The sequence below is a fragment of the Colobus angolensis genome, unplaced genomic scaffold (genome assembly GCF_000951035.1).
Source record: "Colobus angolensis palliatus isolate OR3802 unplaced genomic scaffold, Cang.pa_1.0 Scaffold315, whole genome shotgun sequence".
NCBI lineage: Eukaryota > Metazoa > Chordata > Mammalia > Primates > Cercopithecidae > Colobus > Colobus angolensis.
In genome coordinates, this window is record NW_012116433.1 from 1,836,283 (window position 1) to 1,856,528 (window position 20,246).

The window sequence follows — 20,246 nt, forward strand, 5'->3', positions numbered from 1 at the left end:
TCTGCTGCAATATCTGGAAGCCGCTGGAGGACTCTGGGCAGGAGGGCAGCACGATCACACTTCAGTGATGCCTTTCTAGCCGAGATGTTTTGAATCTGGGAGACTGGTGCGCTGAGGAGGATGCTGCCATGGCCATGCTGAGCCGGACAGAGAGGAGAGTCTGGAGACCTCACACAGACCTCAAGCACCAGAAGCAAGCAGGCTTAGTGAGGCGACAAAGGAGCGCAGCACCTAGAGCCAGACCACACGGGCTTGACTTCTGGTTCTGGCACTTAGCTGGGTGCCTCTGCGGAAGTCTCTGTGCCTCAGTTTCCTCACCCACGAAATGGGAATTGTAATAGTGCCTGTCTTACAGGGTCACTGTGGGGCGATATGAGCTAATACACCTGAAGTTTAGAACAGTGCCCGCTACGCAAAAACTGTGAGCTCTAACAACTTCTCATTTAGTTGCAGGGGTGTGGGCGGTGTGAGAAGGGAGGAATCTGGAATGAGCCCAGGGTTCTGACTCGGTGTCTGCATGTTTGGTGGGGGTGAGGCCTCCGTGCAGGGTCAGGCATTGGAGGGAGAGGTGCTCCCAGAACATCCACTGGAAATGACCACCAGGCAGTTGGATACAGGATTTTTAGAGGAAGAGAGATCAGAACTGAAGATTTGGACGTTATCCCTGATTTCATAATGCTATAGCCATGGTAAGGGTGAGCTTGTCAGGAGTGAAGAGGTAGGAAAACAAGGTTAAGGACATTCAGACCAGCACATCACACACATACATGACTGCCTCCTGAGCAGCACGCTGCATCCCCATCTTCCTGCCTATGGTACACCTTGAAGAATCACTTACTTCACCACCACACAGAGTTGTCTTCCAGTCATGCACCTGGGCCTGAGAGAAGGCTGCCAGGTTATACCAAGTCTGACCAGGCCCAAGCAGGACCACTTCTGCAGCTAGCAAAGTCTGTGGCTTCATTGGCATGGTGGACATGCTGCATCTGCCTGTTTGAATCACCATGTGGCACTGGAGGGAGCAGGCGTTCTTAGGGAGCAGGGATCTTGGTGGAACTGGACCACCTGCTCTTTGATGGAGGGTGCCGAACTGCTCATTAAAGGCTAAGGACCTTCATGGATTCACTGAGATGACTCCTTCATGAGCAGAGGTCGTTGTGACCCTTAGAAGAGAGGCTCAGAAGATCCTAAATCCTGGCAAGGGGTGCCAAACAGACTACCCTTGTATTTCCACATTTTGGGCCTTGCCTCTCTCTCTAGATGGAGGGTACTCATTAGGAATGGGCATGGTTGGCCGGGCGCAGTGGCTCACGCCTGTAATCCCACCACTTTGGGAGGCCAAGGCGGGCGGATCACAAGGTCAGGAGATTGAGATCATCCTGGCTGACGCAGTGAAACCCCGTCTCTACTAAAAATACAAAAAATTAGCTGGGCGTGATGGCGGGCTCCTGTAGTCCCAGCTACTCGGGAGGCTGAGGCAGGAGAATCACTTGAACCTGGGAGGCGGAGGTTGCAGTGAGCCGAGATCACGCCACTGCACTCTAGTGTGGGCGACAGAGCGAGACTCTGTCTCAAAAAAAAAAAAAAAAAAAAAAAAAGAATGGGCATGGCTTCTTCAGGGCATACTAACTATTCTTCTTCACATATATATGGTGAGAAACCTTAGACTTCCAAGCAACTCTCCTGTTCTGCTTTGTAGAGGCATTTAGGTTAGGTCGGATAGCCTCAAAATAGTCAAGACTATCTACAAAACAGATTGCATTGTGTAAAGGTCCTCTTGGACACTTCTTCGTCAGATCACTTTAACAGCTCAGAACAACCCCAATCACTAACTTTAAAGTAGGCTCCCTTTTGCAGGCTGTCTCCAGGCCATAGAAATGCTATAGAATTGCAAGGTGACCCACTTTAGCAGCTGCTGTGTCCAGAAAAGAATTACTATGACTTGGCAGCGCTGGCGAATCCTCAGAGGGTATAGCTGAAAAATCAACGCCAGATGGCTTGCTGCAGATGCTTCTAAAGGTTACACTCTGTCAGAGCACCCTGGAGAGCCATGCTGAGTTAACATGGCAATGGCACACAGGCCCCAGGCCTCAGTTAGATGCAGGAGGCCCCATCCCTAGCCCAGATGCATCACTTCTAAAGAGCCGCTTGGTGAAAGGTGATGGAAGAGGAGGGGCAGGCAGAGCTGTCTCAGAGGGCCTTCTTTACCCTAGGTCTGGCTACAGGCAGCTGGGGCAAGCCTGAACAGACAGGGATTCCAGGAGGTGAAGAGGTAGCAGCAGCTGCATTTTTCTGGAAATAAATTAATACAGAAATGGAGCAGCTCCTGGAAGCACAAGATCTTGCCGTATGGCGGCTAGACATGCCTAGATTGGTGTTTCTGATGGCAGGAGGACAGGACATGTCAGCAAGAGGCAGGGCTGGGAGGGCGACACTGTAAGTGGTACTGTCCCTGCGCCAGAGGGAGTGGCTGTGTTGCGACTGCAGAGCTTGCGTACATCACATTCATTGTATGGTTAGGGGAGCAATGCTCTGGAAAGAGGGACTCTGGAAAGGGGTCCCTGTGAAGCCATATGTCTCCAGGACTGTGGTGGGATCCTCCCCTAGAGGAGTGACTGCCGGGGCCTCTGTGGAGCGTCACCTTGAGAACTTGGCAGGCATGGGATTTGCTCACCGCTTAGCTGCCTCATTCGTCCTGCACTTGTCTCCAAAATCCTCATCCTGCCTTTATGCACTGTTGCTGACACTGCTGGTGGGGGCTTCTGCGTTTGAATAATTGGGTTGAAAGCACCTTATGTGATTAAGCGCTCCTTAATTTCTCTTTTTAGAACAAAAATGTCTGCCTCTGCAGTGAATTCCAGGATTGCCCACCATCCTCTGTGTGAAAGTTAAGACCACTAATGTGGCTCATGGGACCTGGGCTCCTTTGTTAGATTAGGACTGCACTGCCTTTAAAGCTGGGCTCTTTTCCTCCCTAGAAATTACAGCCCACGTTGTGCCAGCAGACAAGGCACTAGCTCTTGGGACCTGTGGAGGGGTCGTTGTGTGAAACTGTGTGCAGAATCTCCCCATGGGCCTTTCCCTGCATTGGGTCGGCCGGGCTGGGAAGGGCTCCTTTCTGTGCAGTGGGGGTAAAGCATCTGCTCAGCAGGGAACCTCCTGTTTCTGGGGTGGGGGTGAGTGAGGCTGTTTCTCTGGATGGAGTCTTCCTTTCTGGGGTTATGGGGAGGGAAGCGTGCTTCTGAAGTGCTGACCGTGAGCACCACATGAACAGGGACCCCACAGCTGACCTAGATACAAGTGCGGATAGGGCCCAGAATCCTCGCGTGGCTCTCTGGGGCTCAGAGTCCCAGCGCTTTACAATCCCCAACAGAAAATCATCACCACTACAGTTATTAATATCAGAGGGGCCTCCCCACAGCCGTATTGAGATGAGTAGTGAGATCCTGCACCGTCTTCAGCAGCGGGCGTCCCGCTCACTAGCCTACATATCTCGGCTACAAAGCCCTCTCTGAAAGCAGGGCTGCAATGTGACTTTTGGGGGCCCTAGGCACTTTGGCCTTCATGGGCCTCTTGCTCCATACAAAAACATTAAAAAATATATATTTCATGACCATGCTGGTTGAAAGGTAAATATGTCATTCTATATTGAAATATTTTCTTTGACCCAAAAGCTTATTTTCTTCTGATTTTAAAAGAAATCACAACATTGTCCTGGGCCCCTGTCCATATTGTGGGTCCTCAGCATAGCGGCTGTTGTGCCTGATGAATGAGTAGCCATGGCTGAATGTGAGTTCCAGAAAATAGGCTGACCAACACCTCTTCAGTGTTCCCCAGAGCAGCCTTTTTAAGCACAGGATCTGCTGAAATCTCGAAGCAGGCAGATCTACTTGCTTAGCAGGAGTTTGTGTGTTTTTTTGTTTTGTTTTGAGACAGGGTCTTGCTCTGTTGCCCACGATGGAGTGTAGCGGCACGATCTTGGCTCACTGCAACCTCCGCCTCCTGGGTTCAAGCAATTCTCATGCCTCAGCCTCCCAAGTAGCTGGGACTATAGGCACGCATCACCACACCCGGCTAATTTTTTCTATTTTTAGTAGAGACAGGGTTTCATCGTGTTGCCCAGGCTGGTCTTGAACTCCTGAGCTCAGGCAATCTGCCCACCTCGGCCTTCGAAGTGCTAGGATCACAGGCGTGAGCCACTGCGCCTGCCCAGCAGGAGTTCTTTTTTTAAAAAAATTTCGTCCTGGAGCAGTGCTTATGGGGGGAAATGATTGGAGTCAAGGGTAGGCGCAGGTGTGGAGCCCCAGTTGCCCATTGCCTTTTGCATTCCAGTGAGCATTCAGCATCTAATAAATAGAAGTCAAATGCTAGTAGGCTAAGAAGAAAGATCCAGGAAATGAGGCAGGAGGGTTGCATGAGGTCGGGGAAGGAGGCCTGGAGGCCCTGAAGGCCCAGGAGCATAAGAGGAAGCAGGAAGGAATGTGGGGGGCCTGCATTTTCCCTCCAAAGTGTATGCACTTGACCCTGTGGCCTCTTCTGGGTTGGTGTGATAAAGGCTGTGCTCCAGTTGGATCTACAGACAGGAGGCAGTGGAGAGGCTGGATAAGAGGCCACTGCAGGGGTCCAGTGTGAGTGATAAAGAAGTGATAAATGAAAGAAACAAGAAATGGAATCCCAACACTTAGCAGTGGATTGGTGGGGAGGCCACTGCCAGGAAAAGGAAGGGAGAACTATGGTTCTTACTTGGGTGCCTTCTGATAGAAAATGGCCTATGGTCCTGGGTCCATTTTCACAGTGGCCTAAAACTCGGGTTACCTGGCTCCACAAGGCTGTGGTGTGAGATGTGTGTAGGTGCCTTCCAGAACCGAGCAGGACTTGACTATTCGCCACAGTGTCTCCCAGAGCCAAAGTGGATGACAGGTGGGCAGACTCCCCAGCACAGCAGTGCCATCCCCCACAAAAGCAGGACGAGAGTATGTGTGAGGGCTGGGGAGGGGCAGTGCCTGGACTGGGGGTTGGAACAGTCAAGACTCAGGGGCCAAGGAGAAACATCACTGTTGCCTTGTCTGAATTTTGCGTAAGTAAGGTGATGTGGAACCCTGCATGGAAACTTCAGGAGCAATTGCCTAGAAACCCTGACTTTAGGCCGGGCACAGTGGTGCATACCTGTAATCCCAGAACTTTGGAAGGCCGAAGTGGGAGGATCACTTGTGCCCAGGAGTTTGAGACCAGCCTGGCCAACATAGTGAGACCTCATCTGCACAAAAAAATAACCAAAATAAGCCAGATATGGTGAAGCACACCTGCGGTCCCAGCTACTTGGGAAGCTGAGATGGTAGGATCACTTGAGCCCCAGAGGTCGAGGCTATAGTGAGCCAAAATCATGTCACTGCACTCCAGCCTGGGCATCATAGAGAGATCTTGCCAAAAAAAAAATCTCTGACTTCAGTTCTCACACAGCCTCTCCTTTAAGTGAAGACTTAAAATATCTTGTTCCCGTGACAGCATTATAGCAAATACATATTTCCACAATCACTACCAAAAATACATGGTGGTCAGGCTCACTTCCTCTCCCTAACAGACACACACACACAGACGCCGCCCCCGCCCCCAACTCCCCAACACACACATGTAAGGACTTCAGCATATTCCCATTCAATAGTGTTTCAAATCTTAACTCAGGCTGAGCCATGCAAGAGAGGCAAAGCCAAAAGCAGGGAAGGTGGCCTTGGTTTTGTTTAGCGCTGTGTTAGGAACAGGATGGGCTTGCAAGCTACTCTGGTTTGCCGAGACGCCCCAGAAATCCGCTCTGGAGTAACCTTGTAGGTTGCGGTTGCCACAGAGCACGGTGGGAGACTGTAGCCCAGGGTGGAGGGTTAGGGCGGATGGGTGTCCATACCTCCCCATGTTTCTGCCCTTGAACTCTCTCCTCCTGTCTCTTTATCAGAGATGGCCACAGAAGCCCAGCCCGGGACCCCAGGACGACCCTTGCCTGCATAGACAACCTCCAGAACGGGCACACGAGCGATTCCTCCAGTGGAGAGTCCAGCGGGGGGCAGAGGCCGAGGCGGGGCCCCTCGCCGTCGCACGTGCGTTTTGAGGATGAGTCGGCCCGGGAAGCCGAGTTCCGCCACCTGGAGCGGCTGCAGCAGCGCCAGCGCCAAGTGCTGAGCACCCTGCTGCAGGCCGTGGACCAAGGCCCCCTGCGCTCCAAGCCCGACCTCGCCGACTACATCAACGGGGCCCCCTGGCTCCGGGACACAGGGCAGGGGGCATTCCACCGGCTTGTGGGCAGCCTGGACCGCAGAGGACCCCCGGCGCAGCCGGCACGGGGCAGCGAGAAGAGGTGCCAGGCCTGCGGCTCCTGCATCGACGACCCACGCCCCGCCCAGGGGAAGGCGTCCCCCGACCCCAGGACCCTCCAGGAGCTCCAGGCTGCCCGTGGGATGGAGAGGGTGCTGGCTGGCCTGAGCTCCTCACTCCGGCTCCTTCCTGCAGAGCCTGGGCTCCGCATGGAATGGATCCGAGAAACACACATCGGAGACACCGTGTGCTCTGTGGAGGTGGATTCTGCCCTGGACAGCACAGACAACTCTGACAGCTGCAGGACGGACAGTGAGGAGGCAGGGACCTCTCAGGCTGGCGGGGCGTGTAGGCGGACCCAAGGCAGCAGCCCGCGACTGCAACTGCCGGGCTCCAGGCCTCGAGGCCACAGGTGGTCCAAGAAGGCTGAGGCGGAGCTACCTTGGGGCCTTCAGGCCCAGCAACACCTGCCTAGGGCTGATGATATGGAGGTGGAAAACGAGGTAAAGGAGGGCAGAGGACACACGCCTGGGGGAACTCTAATTTTGAGAGAAGATGCTGTCCCTAAGCCTCCTGACCTGGAGTTGAAGCGGGTGCCCCTGGGACCCCAGTGGCAGCCTGGACCACGGCTGGGAAGTCACCAGGCTCCCCTTTTGGATTCCCGGACTCCATGCAGGACAGCCTATGCCACCACCTCTCCCATGACGCCTGAATCACCGGGGCCAGGAGGCCAGGCCCAGGTTATAGAAAGCCATGAGTCCCTGGAAATTGTCTCTCCTTCCTCCCTGCAACAGAGCCATGCAGAGCCTTCTGCCCTGCACCAAGCCCGGCAGCCAACAGTTTCCTTTTGTTCTGAAGGCTGGGTGCCAACCCCTCCCCCTTCAAGGAAAGCCACCTCACCGATGTCTCACAGGAAGGCAGCCCTGGCTGGATTGTGCAGGCCGGGTGATCAGGGAGAACCTGTGGGTATCCCCCGGCCTCCTTCAAGAAGCACGATTCTCAGGACCTGTGAGCTGCCCCCATCACAGACCCAGCCCAGCTGCCCTCAGGTCAGGCACCCACTCCTGGCCCTGTCTACCAACAACTGCAACAACAGCGCACCTCGGGGGCTGCAGGAGCCCTACGGGGGAGCCGTCCACGAGGGTAGGGTGGAGAGGGGCCCCTGCAGCCGGGAGCCGGAGCCGCCCCTGGAGAACAGCAGAGATGGTAAGGGGCTGCCGTTGGTTCCTGCCCAGCCCGGGCCTGGTGTGGTTCTAGAGCAGAGGCCCAGACCCGACCTGTGACACCCAGGCCTTCAGAGTCATTCCCTTTTATCTCAATAGTCAGATGGCAGCATCACACTCCACCTCGGCAGCTCCTTGGAGCCGCTCTGAGGTATCAGGGGTGCTGGTAGAGGCCAGATGCAGGATTGACCGCCAGCCTGGAGGCAGACTAAGCAACTCCCTCCTGGGGGAGGCAGAACCATGGGGAAGGTGGTAGAGACATCCTCTTCCTGCTGGGAACCCTACGGTTCCAAGATCCAAGCTCCAAGCTGCATGGCTGCTAGAGGCCTGGGCTTTAAGGGATTTACTCCCAACAGTGCAAGAAGAGGCAGCAGTTCCAGGATTTACTATTTGTTTGGAACAAAAATGCCCACTAATCACATGGCTGAGACCCTGCCCCTTCAGCATCATCATTTCATTTCATTTCATTTCATTCACTCATTCATTCCTTCAGTATTGGCAGAGCACCTGTTACGTGCCAGGCACTGTACTAGGCACTGTGGGGAATGCACATGTGAATACTTGAGCAGGAGTCCTGCTCTTGAGGCTTTCTGTGGCCAGGCAGACACGCTGTCCGGAGGACCCTGTGACCAAGGGAACGGGGCTCCTAGGCGGTGTGCTTTCTGGTACCAGACCCTCCCTGGCTCCTGGGCCTGTTGGTGGAGCAGTAGGTTTCAGCAGGCAAGGCTGCTGAAGGGTGTGGGTGTCACCACTTTGTCTTTGGAAGGGGTCCTCATATAGTGGGAGAATCCTGGGGGCTGGTGGGCTCAGGCCCTGATCCCTAGTGTTGTGATCCCAGATGACCAACTCTGCTGTTCACTTTTCGGCAGAGATAACAGGCTCACTCCACACGTGCCCACGGCTCTGACAGTCTTGGGGCTGGGATGGCCCGAGAGACCCAGGGCTTGGCAACAGAGTGGAGGGAGAGAGGGCAGAGAGATGACAGACCTTATTGAGGATGTGGATGCAAAGTCCCCTCCACTGCATGGGGACACACAGACGTGGTCCCTCTCCCTCCCTTGCTTACACAAACCTTGAGGCAACCGCCTCCCCCTGGGGTCCCTCCCACCCCGTGCTGAGTGGCGGTTTCCTTCTCTGGTGGGCTCTAGGCAGGCTGTGGGCTTGCCCCTAACCACTTCCTGCAGGGCTTCCCTTCTGAGACCTGCTGACCTCTCTGGGCAACCTGAGCTTTTACCTCGGAGCTTGAAGCAGAGCGAGTGAGGCCCTGCGTGAGTCCCTCAATCCCTTAGCCTGCCAGCATCCTCCTCTGTAAAGTGAGGACGATGATGGCACCATCTCCTAGGGCCCCATGAACTCATCTCTGGAGAGGATTCCACTCGTTGCCTAGCACATAATAGATCTCCAGAAATGATGGCTATTTCAAAGCTCTTAGAAATCACAACTGACAAGATTGTGGGTTTGTCCCAGGATACAAAATTTTCCCCTGCTCCCACTGTGCCCCTTGATATGGAAGAGACATGGCTTATCACAGCCAACCCTTTCATTTCACAAACAGTGGCCATCTACTGTGGACTAGATGCTGTGCTGGTGACGAGCTTACAGCGGCCAACAAGACTCAGTCCCTGTCCTCAAATAGTTTCCAGCCTCGAGGACACTCACGAGGGGTCCTCAGCCCTGGTCATCTAAGAGGCCACCCCACCTTCCCTTGCTGCTTCCCAGGTCTCTCCATTGCTCTCCTTGGGCTCTGCCTCTCCAGCTTCTTCTCACCCTCCCCCTGTTGGGAATGCCCCTTTCCCCCACAGGACCTGTGGGATGAGCCGGTATGACTCAGGTGGGATGCTGTGCTTGTTTCAGGAGGACCCCAGGGCTTTCCCGGCTCAGCAGATGTTGCCACCATCAACTCCACGGGCATCACCCTCTCCCTGTCCTCAGAGGAGCCAGAGTCGAGCCAGGAATCAGAGGGAAGCCTGCAGAGGACAAGGTCGGGATCTGGAGGACATGTGCTGTCAAGGTGAGTGACAGGAGAAACAGCCAGACTGCAGAAGGAGGTGGAAATGGGGGCTCTGGGAGGGGAGAGGCCCCCTGGAGTGGTGGCATGACCCACCTCACTGCTCCTAGTCCTCAGAGGATCCCAGACTGTGAACAAGCCTGGCAGCCCTCTCACTCCTCTCCCAGTGTCGTTTAGTCTGATGTACCTGATCATTCATTCATGGAGCATCCATTGAACGGCCTCTAGCTGCAGACACTGTGCCGGTTCCTGGGGCAAAGCTAGCAGAGCCCCAGCCCTGGGGAGGGGCCCAGGATGGGGTAACCTCTCTGGGAGGCTTGCTTCTGCTCTGCACTTGGATGCTTGAAAGTAACCAGATGTTGAGGAAAGGGAGCCCAGCAGTCACATTTCCCGTCTCTCCTTCAGCTCAGGGCCGGTGCGGGGTGGTGGGGTGGGGTGGTGGGGGCAGGGGCTGAGTCCTGGCCCTTTGGGATCTCCTCGACTTGCCTCAACCCAGAGCTCTGGCCAGGGCCTTCTCTTCCCTGTGACACACTCTGCCTGGTGGCTGCAGGCAGCTCTAGGCCTGAAGAGGCACCAGAGCCGACTCTCCATCCCTAGCGCCATCTGCTCTCCAGAACTTCAGAGCTGCACGCTCAGTTTCTCCTGGACATCTCCATTAGGGGTCTGATGGGCCCCTCAAACAAAAAGCTCAACAACTGCTTCCCCCATGTCCCCTTCCCTGCAAACACGCCACTGTCTGTCTGCACAGCGCACAAGCCCGAATCCAGGAGTCCTGGACTGCTTCCTCTTCCTTCTCTCCCTCCACAGCCCTCTGCCAGTCATTGCCAGCTCCGGAACCCCCTGCCTCCCACCACTTTTCATGGCCTGAACTCATGGCTTCTTTGCTATACAACTCTAGTAGCCCCTACCTGCTCTCTGCCTTCACTCTTGCCCCTACATTTCCTTCTCCACACAATAGTCAAGGGTCGCTTTTTAAAACTTAGATTAAATGGTGTCCTTCTCCTACTGAAAACCCTGAATGCAATGGTTTTTTCCTGCACTTGGAGTAGACTTCACACCCCGGCTGGCTGGTCCTGCTTTGTGGAATTCGCCTTGCCCACCTGTCTGACCTCATCTCGTCCTGCCTCTTTCCCTTTTCTCATCACCTACACCCAAGCCTCATGGCCTGGCCCCTTTCTGTTCGTAAACACGCAGAGCTCTTCCTGCCCCAGGGCTGCGGCACCAGCTATTCCCCGCACCTGGACTACTCACCTCCAGGCGTGGCAGCCCTGGCTGCTTCTTGCCACTCAGCTCTCAGTTTAAAGCTCCTCTTCTCAGAGAGACCTTCCCCACCACTCCCTTTTTTTTCTGTTGTTTTTTTGAGACAGCGTCTCGCTCTGTCGCCCAGGCTGGAGTGCAGTGGCCGGATCTCAGCTCACTGCAACCTCTGCCTCCCGGGTTCACGCCATTCTCCTGCCTCAGCCTCCCGAGCAGCTGGGACTACAGGCGCCCACCACCTCGCCCGGCTAGTTTTTTGTATTTTTTTAGTAGAGACGGGGTTTCACCGGGTTAGCCAGGATGGTCTCGATCTCCTGACCTTGTGATCCGCCCTTCTCGGCCTCCCAAAGTGCTGGGATTACAGGCTTGAGCCACCGCGCCCGGCCAACCACCACTCCCTTTTAAAGGAGTGCCTGGTCACCCTCTGCTTCACCCACATTGGACGGATCTCCTTGGTTTTCCTGGTCTGTTGTTCATAAGCTCCTGAGAGTAGGCACCTTGTTTGTCTTGCATACACACACCCCAGGGCCTAGAAGAGGCTGGCACATAGTAGGTCATTAAGAAATATTGAATGAATGGGCCATGCACAGTGGCTCATGCCTGTAATCCCAGCACATTGGGAGGATGAGGCAGGTGGATCACTTGAGGTCAGGAGTTCGAGACCAACCTGGTCAACATAGTGAAGCCCTGTCTCTACTAAAAATACAAAAAGTAGCCAGGCTTGGTGGTGTGTGCCTGCAATCCCAGCTACTCGCGAGGCTGAGGTGGGAGAATAGCTTGGACCTGGGAGGCAGAGGTTGCAGTGAGCCAAGATGGTGCCATTGCACTCCAGCCTGGGCAGCAGAGCAAGACTCCGTCTCAAAAAAGAAAAACTATATATACTGAATGAATGACTGGGTGGGCCCTTAGCTGAGTGTTATGGCAGGTGGCTTGCCTGAGCTATTGTCCCCAAAAGCAACCCAAGCAGAGTATCTGGCAGCCTTTCTTTTCTTTTCCTTTCCTTTTCTTTTCTTTCTTCTTTTCTTTTCCTTTTCTCTCTCTCTCTCTCTCCCCCTCCCTTCCTCCCTCCCTCCCTTCCTTCCTTCCTTTCTCTTTCTTCCTTTTCTCTTTCTTTCTTTTTTTTGGGGGAGTCTCACTGTGTCGCCCAGGTTGAGTGCAGTGGCGTGATCACAGCTCACTGCAGCCTCGACCTCCAGGCTCAAGTGATCCTCCTGCCTCCATCTCCCAAGTAGCTGGGACCACAGACAGGAGTCACCACATCCGGCTTCCACTTGACCTTTCTTTCTACGCCTGGTTGTCAGTTCCTGGCCCCAAACGTGCCAGAGGCATTGGTGCTGGCCCATCTGCAGCCCTCGAGATGGCCCCAGGGTACAGTTTGCCCTGGCCACCCTCCCGGCCCTCCCCTGCCCCCTCACCTCCACCCTTGTGTTTCAGAGCATCAGCAGGGGCTGACACAGGACCTGGCTCCCCCTTGGCTGCCCCTTTGGACCAGAACAAGAAAAGGAGCAGCAGCATCGCCTCCACCTTGGGGCTGAAAAAGCTCTTCTCAGCTCTCAGCCAGAGTTCCCGGCCCAAGCTGGGCAAGTCCCGCAGCTACAGTGTGGAGCAGCTGCAGCCCGCCGTGCCTGGCCTGGCATCACACTCCAGGGCCCCGTCGTTACAATCCCTGCACCCGGTGAGTCCAGGGGCCCCAGCCCAGGGAGTGAAGCCAGCAGTGGTGCAGCCACCGTCAGCATGAAAGGTGAATGGAGGGAGGAGGTGCTGAGGATGCCTCCCAAGGAGCCCACAGTAGGGAGAGGGAAGCTGCTGGCATCCCCACGGTTGACCCATGAGACTTGGATTCCCCTAGACAAAGGGTGGGTCGGCAGCATCTCACACTGCTGAGATGACCCTGCCAGCTGCCCAGGCCTGGGGTCACTCTAGGCTCCTCCCTCTCCCTCAACTTTGCCACCTCAGCCAAGTCCCAGAGAGTTGACAGCCTGATGGTTCTGGAACCTTCTCCATGGCCATAGTGACTCTGAGCCCAGGCACAGATCACTTCCCACGTGGATTCCCTCAGCAGCCCCTTGACTGGCCTCCCTGCCATGGTCCTACATGTGGCTTCCAGAGTGGTCCTTCTGATATGCAAATCTGGCCACGCCACCCCCTCACCGAACATCTGTCATTCATCCCTTATTGCCTTCAAGATAAAGTTCAGACCACTCAGCATGACCAGAGAGTTTCTGGGATCTGTCTGCTTTCATCCCTCGTCATTCTTCTTTTAACACACTTGACCCCGGTTGCAGCTGATGCGCTTGCAGTTCTGTCAGCAGATCGCACACTGACTCTGAACCCTCAGCTGGGCTCTCTCTCCCGCCTTCCCAGAACGCTACCTGCCCGCTCATCCATCCTTACTGCAGGCATGTGCCCCTCAGGGAGCCACTCCCAACCCTGCCTCAGGCCGAACTGGGCCTCCGCCCCCTGCTCCCATTGCTACTGTGCCTCCCTCCTTTGTGGAACTCCCTGCATCATGTTTAGTCGGGTTTTGTCTCTCAGCCCTCACTGGAGTGTGAGTTATTTGAGGGAACACCGCTTGATCTTCGCATTCTGGTACTTTCTAGGGAAACTAGTGCAGTACGCACAATACACACCGAGTAGTGAGTGGGTGGGAAGCGCAGGGCAGCTCGCTCAGGCTCTCCCTCCCCAAGCACTCCACGCTCTGCAACCAGGAGCAGCACCCACTGGACACCCCTTCTGTTCCAGGGAGTTCCAGGTGGTCTGTTTCTCCTAATTCCCTTCCCGCTCTCCTAGGGAGAGCGAAGCAGGTGAGAGTGGTTTGCGTTGCTGGCGCCTTTCATTTCCCAGGCTGCAGGTGAGAAGAGGATGCAGACTGAATGAAGGTCCCATTGACTGTCTTCCACCAAAGACTGTCCTAGGCACATGGCCAGTGCTCAACAAATATTTGCCGGTTGAATGAATGGAAGGCAAAGAAACAGCGACAGAGATTGAAGCTGGGGAAATCAGCAGCAGTGACTTGTGCGCCAGGAACTCGCTGTTCTCATGAAGTTAGATTTATCCACAGCGTGTCTGAGCTGTGGCACCCAGATTTACTGTCATCAGGACTTCTATCTCTGTAAACTCCCCAGAGGAAACACCACCCCTGTCGGTGTCATGGAGAGGTTCGTAGGCAATCTGAGCTGAATGGACAGAGATAGGAAGTCCTGATGACAGTAAATCTAGGTGCAAGAAAGGGAGGCAGAGCAGGGAGGATGAACAGCAGAAATACATTTTCAAGAACTGAAAAAAGACAGAAACTTTCAAGAACATAGAAGATAAAGGAAGAATCTGTCTCCCCGCCACAGTATTTGTGACATTCCTCAGGGTAAAATACTTGCTATTGGTGTGTGATGCTGCCAAGAGTGTGTTTGCTGGGAGGTTTCGTTTTTGGGGTTTTTTGTTTGATTTTTGTTAAGATGGAGTCTCACTCTGTTGCCCAGGCTGGAGTGCAATGGCACGATGTCTGCTCACTGCAACCTCGACCTCCTAGGTTCAAACAATTTTCCTGCCTCAGCCTCCTGAGTAGCTGAGAGTACAGGCATAGGTCAACACACCCAGCTAATTTTTGTATTTTTAGTAGAGATGGGGTTTCACCATGTTGGCCAAGCTAGTCTAAAACTTCTGACCTCATGTACTCCACCTGCCTTGGTCTCCCAAAATCCTGGGATTAAAGGCATGAGCCACTGCGCCCAGCCGTATATATAACACATTTTCTTTATCCACTTGTTGGTTGATGGGCACTCAGGTTGGTTCCATATCTTTGCGATTGCAGATTGTGCTGCTATGTACATGTGTGTACATAGCAGCTGCTGCACATGTATATAGCAGCACAATCTAAAATCGCAAAGATATGGAACCAACCTTTTTCTTATAATGATTTCTTTCCTTTCGTAGATACCCAGTAGTGGAATTGTAGGATTGAATGGTAGTAGATCCTTTTTTTTTTTTTTTTTTTGAGACAGGGTCTCATTCTGTCACTCAGGTTGGAGTGCAATGGCATGATCTCAGCTCACTGCAACCTTCACCTCCAGGTTCAAGTGATTCTCCTGCTTCAGCCTCCCGAGTAGCTGGGATTACAGGCACCTGCCACCAGGCCCGGCTAATTTTTGTAATTTTAGTAGAGATAGGGTTTCACCATGTTGGCCAGGCTGGTCTTGAACTCCTGACCTCAGGTGATCTGCCCACCTCAGCCTCCTAAAGTGCTGGGATTACAGGCGTGAGTCACCACACCCGGCACACACCATCTCCTTTTAAAGTGCACTGAAACCTTTTAACTTACCTGTGCTCAGCCCTGCCCCCATCATTTTGTGAACTCCTTGAAGGATTTCTTGTCTATCTTTTTATCCACAGTGTTTGAAGGTACAGTGTTCGATTTAAATTTTTGAACGAAAGCAATCACAAAAGACATACTAAAGAATCACAAAATAATATTTCGAACTTTAACTCTAAAGTGGTATTTATTACTCTGCAATAAAGTTACTTTCATTTCTTCCTTAATGAGTACGTTAGATTTCCTTAATCAATGAGGTAATTAGTATAGCACTAAAGTTGCTATTGCAGCTAAAAAACAAAACAAAAAATCCCTTGACTCCTCAGATGGCCTATGTAGACCCATCTCCTTGAGGAAGTCATGGTGGTTCCTGTTCAATTCTTGGAAGCAATGATAAAAGCTTGTGCTGTCACTTTCTTACAGGGCCCTCACCTTCATGGTGGGGGCCAAGTCCTCTGTCAGCACCTCCCAGGTGGCTTTTCTCACCTGCAATATTGTCCCTTTCTCATCAGGTGTCACCCTCTCACCAGCGTCGGAAAGCTGCCTCTTTTCAGAACCTCCATTCTCTGCTGAGCGGCAAGGGGGAACGGTCCAGCCTCTACCTGGTAGCGGGGCCAGGGGACCACAGTGCAGCTGGCAGGTAAGAGGAGCACACATGATTTGGAGGATAAACTCAGAGAGTGACCAGTGGAGCCAAAAGCTTAACTCCTTCCTGCCTCAGCATCATGGCTCTGAGCAGGGGCCGCTGAAGGGAAAGCAAGGCCTCCACCCAGGACATCTGATGTGTGGAGACAAGACTGCCACAGGAGTCTCAGCACCTCAGTGCCCTGCCCCGACCCTCAGTGCACTGGGCTCCGAGAAGGCCTGGGGTTGCTGGAGAGGGTAGAGTTGGCCGGTTTGAGTCCACTGTCCCTCTGCTGTCCAGTGACATCTTGCAATCAGAAAGTTTAGAGAGGTTTCTTAGCCCAGCTAAAGATCCAAATAAACACGTAGAGACAGAGACCCCCAGAGAGGCCCAGGACGCATGACCTGCTTGGAAACATCCCGCCCTGTCTGATGAGGCCCTGTAGGCTGGCTGCTCTCTCCTGGGGCATGGATGCACTTCAGGGTGTATGTTAGCTCCTGGAAATGTGACATAAAGTTATATCTTTTGTCAGATTCTTACAAAGGTCTCTGTACCCCCCCAAATTTGAAACCACTGCTTTGGGAGGGTGGGGTTTCTAGTTCCACAGCAGGCTCTGGGGGGCCTTGCACAGCCGTGGAAACCCACCAGTTTTGGCCCTAGCAGGCTCTCTCTGCTGGTTGAGGTCAGCAGAACCCCAGCCTCCAATGCCAGACTCTGGCATTGGATGTCTATGAGGCATCAGTCATCTGTAAGCTAGGGAAGAGTTGTGCCCAGTGCCTGACGCTTTTTGCCCTCACTGTGTCTCTGGTTCCCTCGCAGGCCGGCCAAGGCTTCACCACGGCGTGCCCTCAGCGTGGAGGACGTGGGTGCTCCCAGCCTGGCTCGCACCGTGGGCCGCCTGGTGGAGGTGTTCCCGGACGGCACGAGCCAGCTGCAGCTGCAGCGCTCCCCGGGGGGCACTTTCGGCTTCTGTGTGGCCTCTGGGAATGGGCGCCCGGACTCAGGTATGCCCTCTCCCCTTCCTCAGCCCCATAGCCGGGGCAGCCTTAGCAAACCACAGCAGGGCCTTCTGGCTGTGTCAGAGGCTTTTCTGGTCCTTGGCTGAGCTGTGGAGCTCTGGGAATTCAGAAAGCCCCTGACTACAGGACTAGGCTTCTCCCCCCAGGGGCTCTTTCTGAATTGTCCGGGGCTGTCTAGGAGTCGGCACCTGCAGAGCCTTTGCCCTGGGCCGCGGCAGCTGAGAGGGCGTTGGTGGGGAGTGTACGGGAGGGGGTAGAGTTTTCAGGTTTGACTCCACTGTCCCCTGCTGTCTGATGACATCTTGAAATTAGAATCTTAGGGGGGCGCGGTGGCTCACGCCTGTAATCCCAGCACTTTGGGAGGCTGAGGTGCCTGAATCACCTGAGGTCAGGAGTTCGAGACCAGTCTGGCCCACAGGGTGAAACGCCGTGTCTACTAAAAATACAAAATTAGCCGGGCGTGGTGGTGCATGCCTGTGATCCCAGTTACTCAGGAGGTTGAGGCAGGAGAATTGCTCGAACCCAGGAGGTGGAGGTTGCAGTGAGGCAAGATTACGCCATTGCACTCCAGCCTGGGCAACAAGAGCAAAACTTAGTCTCAAAGGAAAAAAAAAAGAAAGAAATTAGAATTTTGAAGGCCATCTTAGCAGAGGAGAGCCAGAGGAAAACTGTCTGTGCCTGCCGGTTCTCAGCAGTCCCTTTGATGTGGCTGCGTTGAAACGGTGCCTTTCCTCTGGCTGTGGAGTATGTCTGGGCAGGTGGAGCGTGTCTCTGCATCCCGTCCCTCCCTCAGGCCTGTGCCCGAGGATTATGTTCAGATGAATCCTGGCTGCAGGCTTCTGGCTGGGGTGTGCTCTGGGTCTCAATTCAACCCAGGCAAGGGCAGGGAGCAGTCCTGGACATCATTCTGCACTCCGGCCAGTTCTCAGTTCCGCCCCATCCATGAGTCTTTCAGGGCAACATGACTTGCCAAGGCCCACACCCAAGGTCTGTGGTCCAGAATGCATCTCAGGGCAAGGGCCCGTAAAAGAAAGACATTCCCCAGAGGAGCAGGGAAGGAAGACAGGTATGCGAGGCTGGGCAAGGAGAGGAGGGGAAGGAAGAAGAGAGAAAGGGAGAGACAGATACAGAAAGACGTGCACGGAAGCCTGCTGCAGCTGGGCTGTGCCAATGGGGGGTTGAGTCCTATGCTTTGATCTCCTAGGTCAATGCTGTTTAGCCCGCTGCCACATTTGCAGACCGCAGCATGAGTTCTCATGTCTGCTCCATCATTAATTGTTTCAGCAAATATATACTAAGCACCTACTATGTGTTATAGATATGGGGGATACAGCAGTAAGTGGAACAGACCAAATCCCTGTCCTCATGAATATACTACCCAGTGAGCAGTGAGATTGTATCTATAAAATGTGTACTCTTGTTATGTATAATGTGCTACGTATGTCAGATGGTGAAAAGAAAGTTCTGAGAAACATACAGATAAAGCAGGTGTGGCAGATGCTGGTATAGACAGGAGTGTGGGGAGGCTTTTCTGAGAAGATGACACTTGAGCAGGGCCGTGGATGGGGCAAAGGAGGGGCCCTGTGGGTGTCTGGGGAAGAGCATTCCGGCAGATTGAACAGCAAGTGCAGAGCCCTAGTGGAGGGGTGAGCCTGGCCTGTGAGAACTGTGAGGAGGTCAGGTTGGACACTGCAGAGCAGGCAAGGGGTTGGGAGGAGCAGTTTGGAAAGATGGGGTTGTGCCACTGTAAGGGGCTTTGGCTTTCATGCCGAATGAGATGGGAGCCACTAGAGGGCTCGGAGTGAGCACTGAGACTCTCTAATGTCTATAAGAACAGACCCCAGTGGGACACAGGTGGAGCCAGGGAGCCCTGTGTTGAAGCTATTTCAGCGGTCCGGGACAGAGATGGTGGTACTTGGGCTGGGAATGGCTGTGGAGATGGGGAGAGGGGAGAAGGGTTGGATTCTGGTTGATTTGACTATTTGCTGATGAGCTGGACATGTGTGTAAGAGGAGGAGAGGACAGGTTTCTGCCCACTCTGGACCTCAGGAGGATAAAACGTCCTTCCTCACAGGCCTTCCCGTAGCCTCCTCTCCCGTTAGGCGAGCAGGACAGGCCCCCCGGACAGGTGGTGTGAAGGCAGAGGCAGACAACTCGGCAAATGTGTGCTCCGGCACCTCTGCTGGCTGTGTGACCTAGAACGGGCGACATCCCTGCTGAGCCTCAGTTCCCTAATCTGTGACATGAGGATGACGAAACCTACCGAGAAGAGTCATGAGGAGCATTTGATGAGGCACACAGGAAAGGGCCTAGCGTTTTTCTTCCCTCCCCTTCAGAAAGAGAAGGTCTGGGGAAGAAAACCCCAGACAGGGACCAGCGTGATCTGCGTTCACCTGTCGCCGTGAGTGCACGCACAGCAGGGCATTGTACACCACCCCCCGGAGTCCCTTTTGGCTCCCTCGCAGGCAGTGGGAGCCCCTCCCCGTCACCCGTCTGGGAGCTCTGATGGGCAGGGGTCTCTAGTGACCCAGGGTCCCCAGCACCCTCACCTGAGTTGGTGCCAGCTCCCTGTTCTGCCCAAGCATTCCCTGGTCCTGCTGCCGTCATGGGTCACTGGATGGCACACAGGGGCCCCACGCACATGAAGCCTGGCGAGTGCTGGGGCCTCCGTTCCCCAGGCCATCCTCCAACAGCAGAGGGTCACTTCTTCCAGGCTCCGAGGGGCTGTGAAGAGGGCTGGCTTGTGCCCTGCGCTGAACCGGCAGGATGCTGGTATTAACTTGCTGGCTTTCACGTCTGACTCTGGATGAGTCTGTGAGAACAGCAGGCTTTGCCTTCTGCTTCTAATTGGACACAACATAGAGATCACACGTCCGCAACAAAGGCCATTTCCAGCAGACAATACATGCCTACGGCAGCGGGCTGTCATATTTGTGTCACGAATTTCAGTTGCGAAATCTACACGAGTCTCCCCAAAATGGCAGGAGTGACGTCAGTGTCTGGCCTAGCTCTGGCTGCTTTCTTTCAGGGTTTATCATTAGTCCCCACCTGCAACTCCCACAGCACATGAGACACTTCTCTGGGTTCGCCCCAGGGGCCCCTTCTTACCTGCCCCCTCCCCGTGCCACCAACCCGTAAATAGGGAGGGCAAGCAGTCCAGCTAGAGGAGGTAAAAGACAGGGTTGAGGGAAAACGCCTTGTACAGTCAGGATGGCAGACGTACTGTCAGGGACGACAGCCCTGCAGAAAAGGCTCGGCTTGGCCAAGAAGCAACAAAAGGGATTCTACACCTCAGACCAGGGAGGGGAATGTGTGCAAAGATTGGATTTGCTAAATTCAGAGCCACAGACTTTCAGGTACCTCGGTGAAGATCAGTGCTCTTTCAAAGCCACATTTCAGAGGCAGGCTTTAAAATGCCTGACTTCTGTCAGGGCCAGAGGCTGGGGGGACCCGGGAGAGGACTTCCCACTAGTCCAAGACGTGGTGACTAGTTTCAAGCCAGAGA

The 20,246-nt window shown here is 54.2% G+C and overlaps 1 protein-coding gene across 1 annotated transcript in view; it reads left to right on the forward strand.

The window, feature by feature from the left end:
• The window catches only part of XPR1 (xenotropic and polytropic retrovirus receptor 1), a 317,382-nt gene extending 297,720 nt beyond the window's left edge, over positions 1-19,662 (forward strand). The window contains exons 18-22 of the mRNA XM_011951149.1: positions 5,948-7,509; positions 9,381-9,537; positions 12,226-12,466; positions 15,610-15,737; positions 16,542-19,662. Coding sequence (XP_011806539.1) covers positions 5,948-7,509; positions 9,381-9,537; positions 12,226-12,466; positions 15,610-15,737; positions 16,542-16,827 — 2,374 coding nt within the window. The 3' untranslated portion in view covers positions 16,828-19,662. The remainder of the gene's footprint in view (positions 1-5,947; positions 7,510-9,380; positions 9,538-12,225; positions 12,467-15,609; positions 15,738-16,541) is intronic.
• Positions 19,663-20,246: the final 584 nt, after the last annotated feature.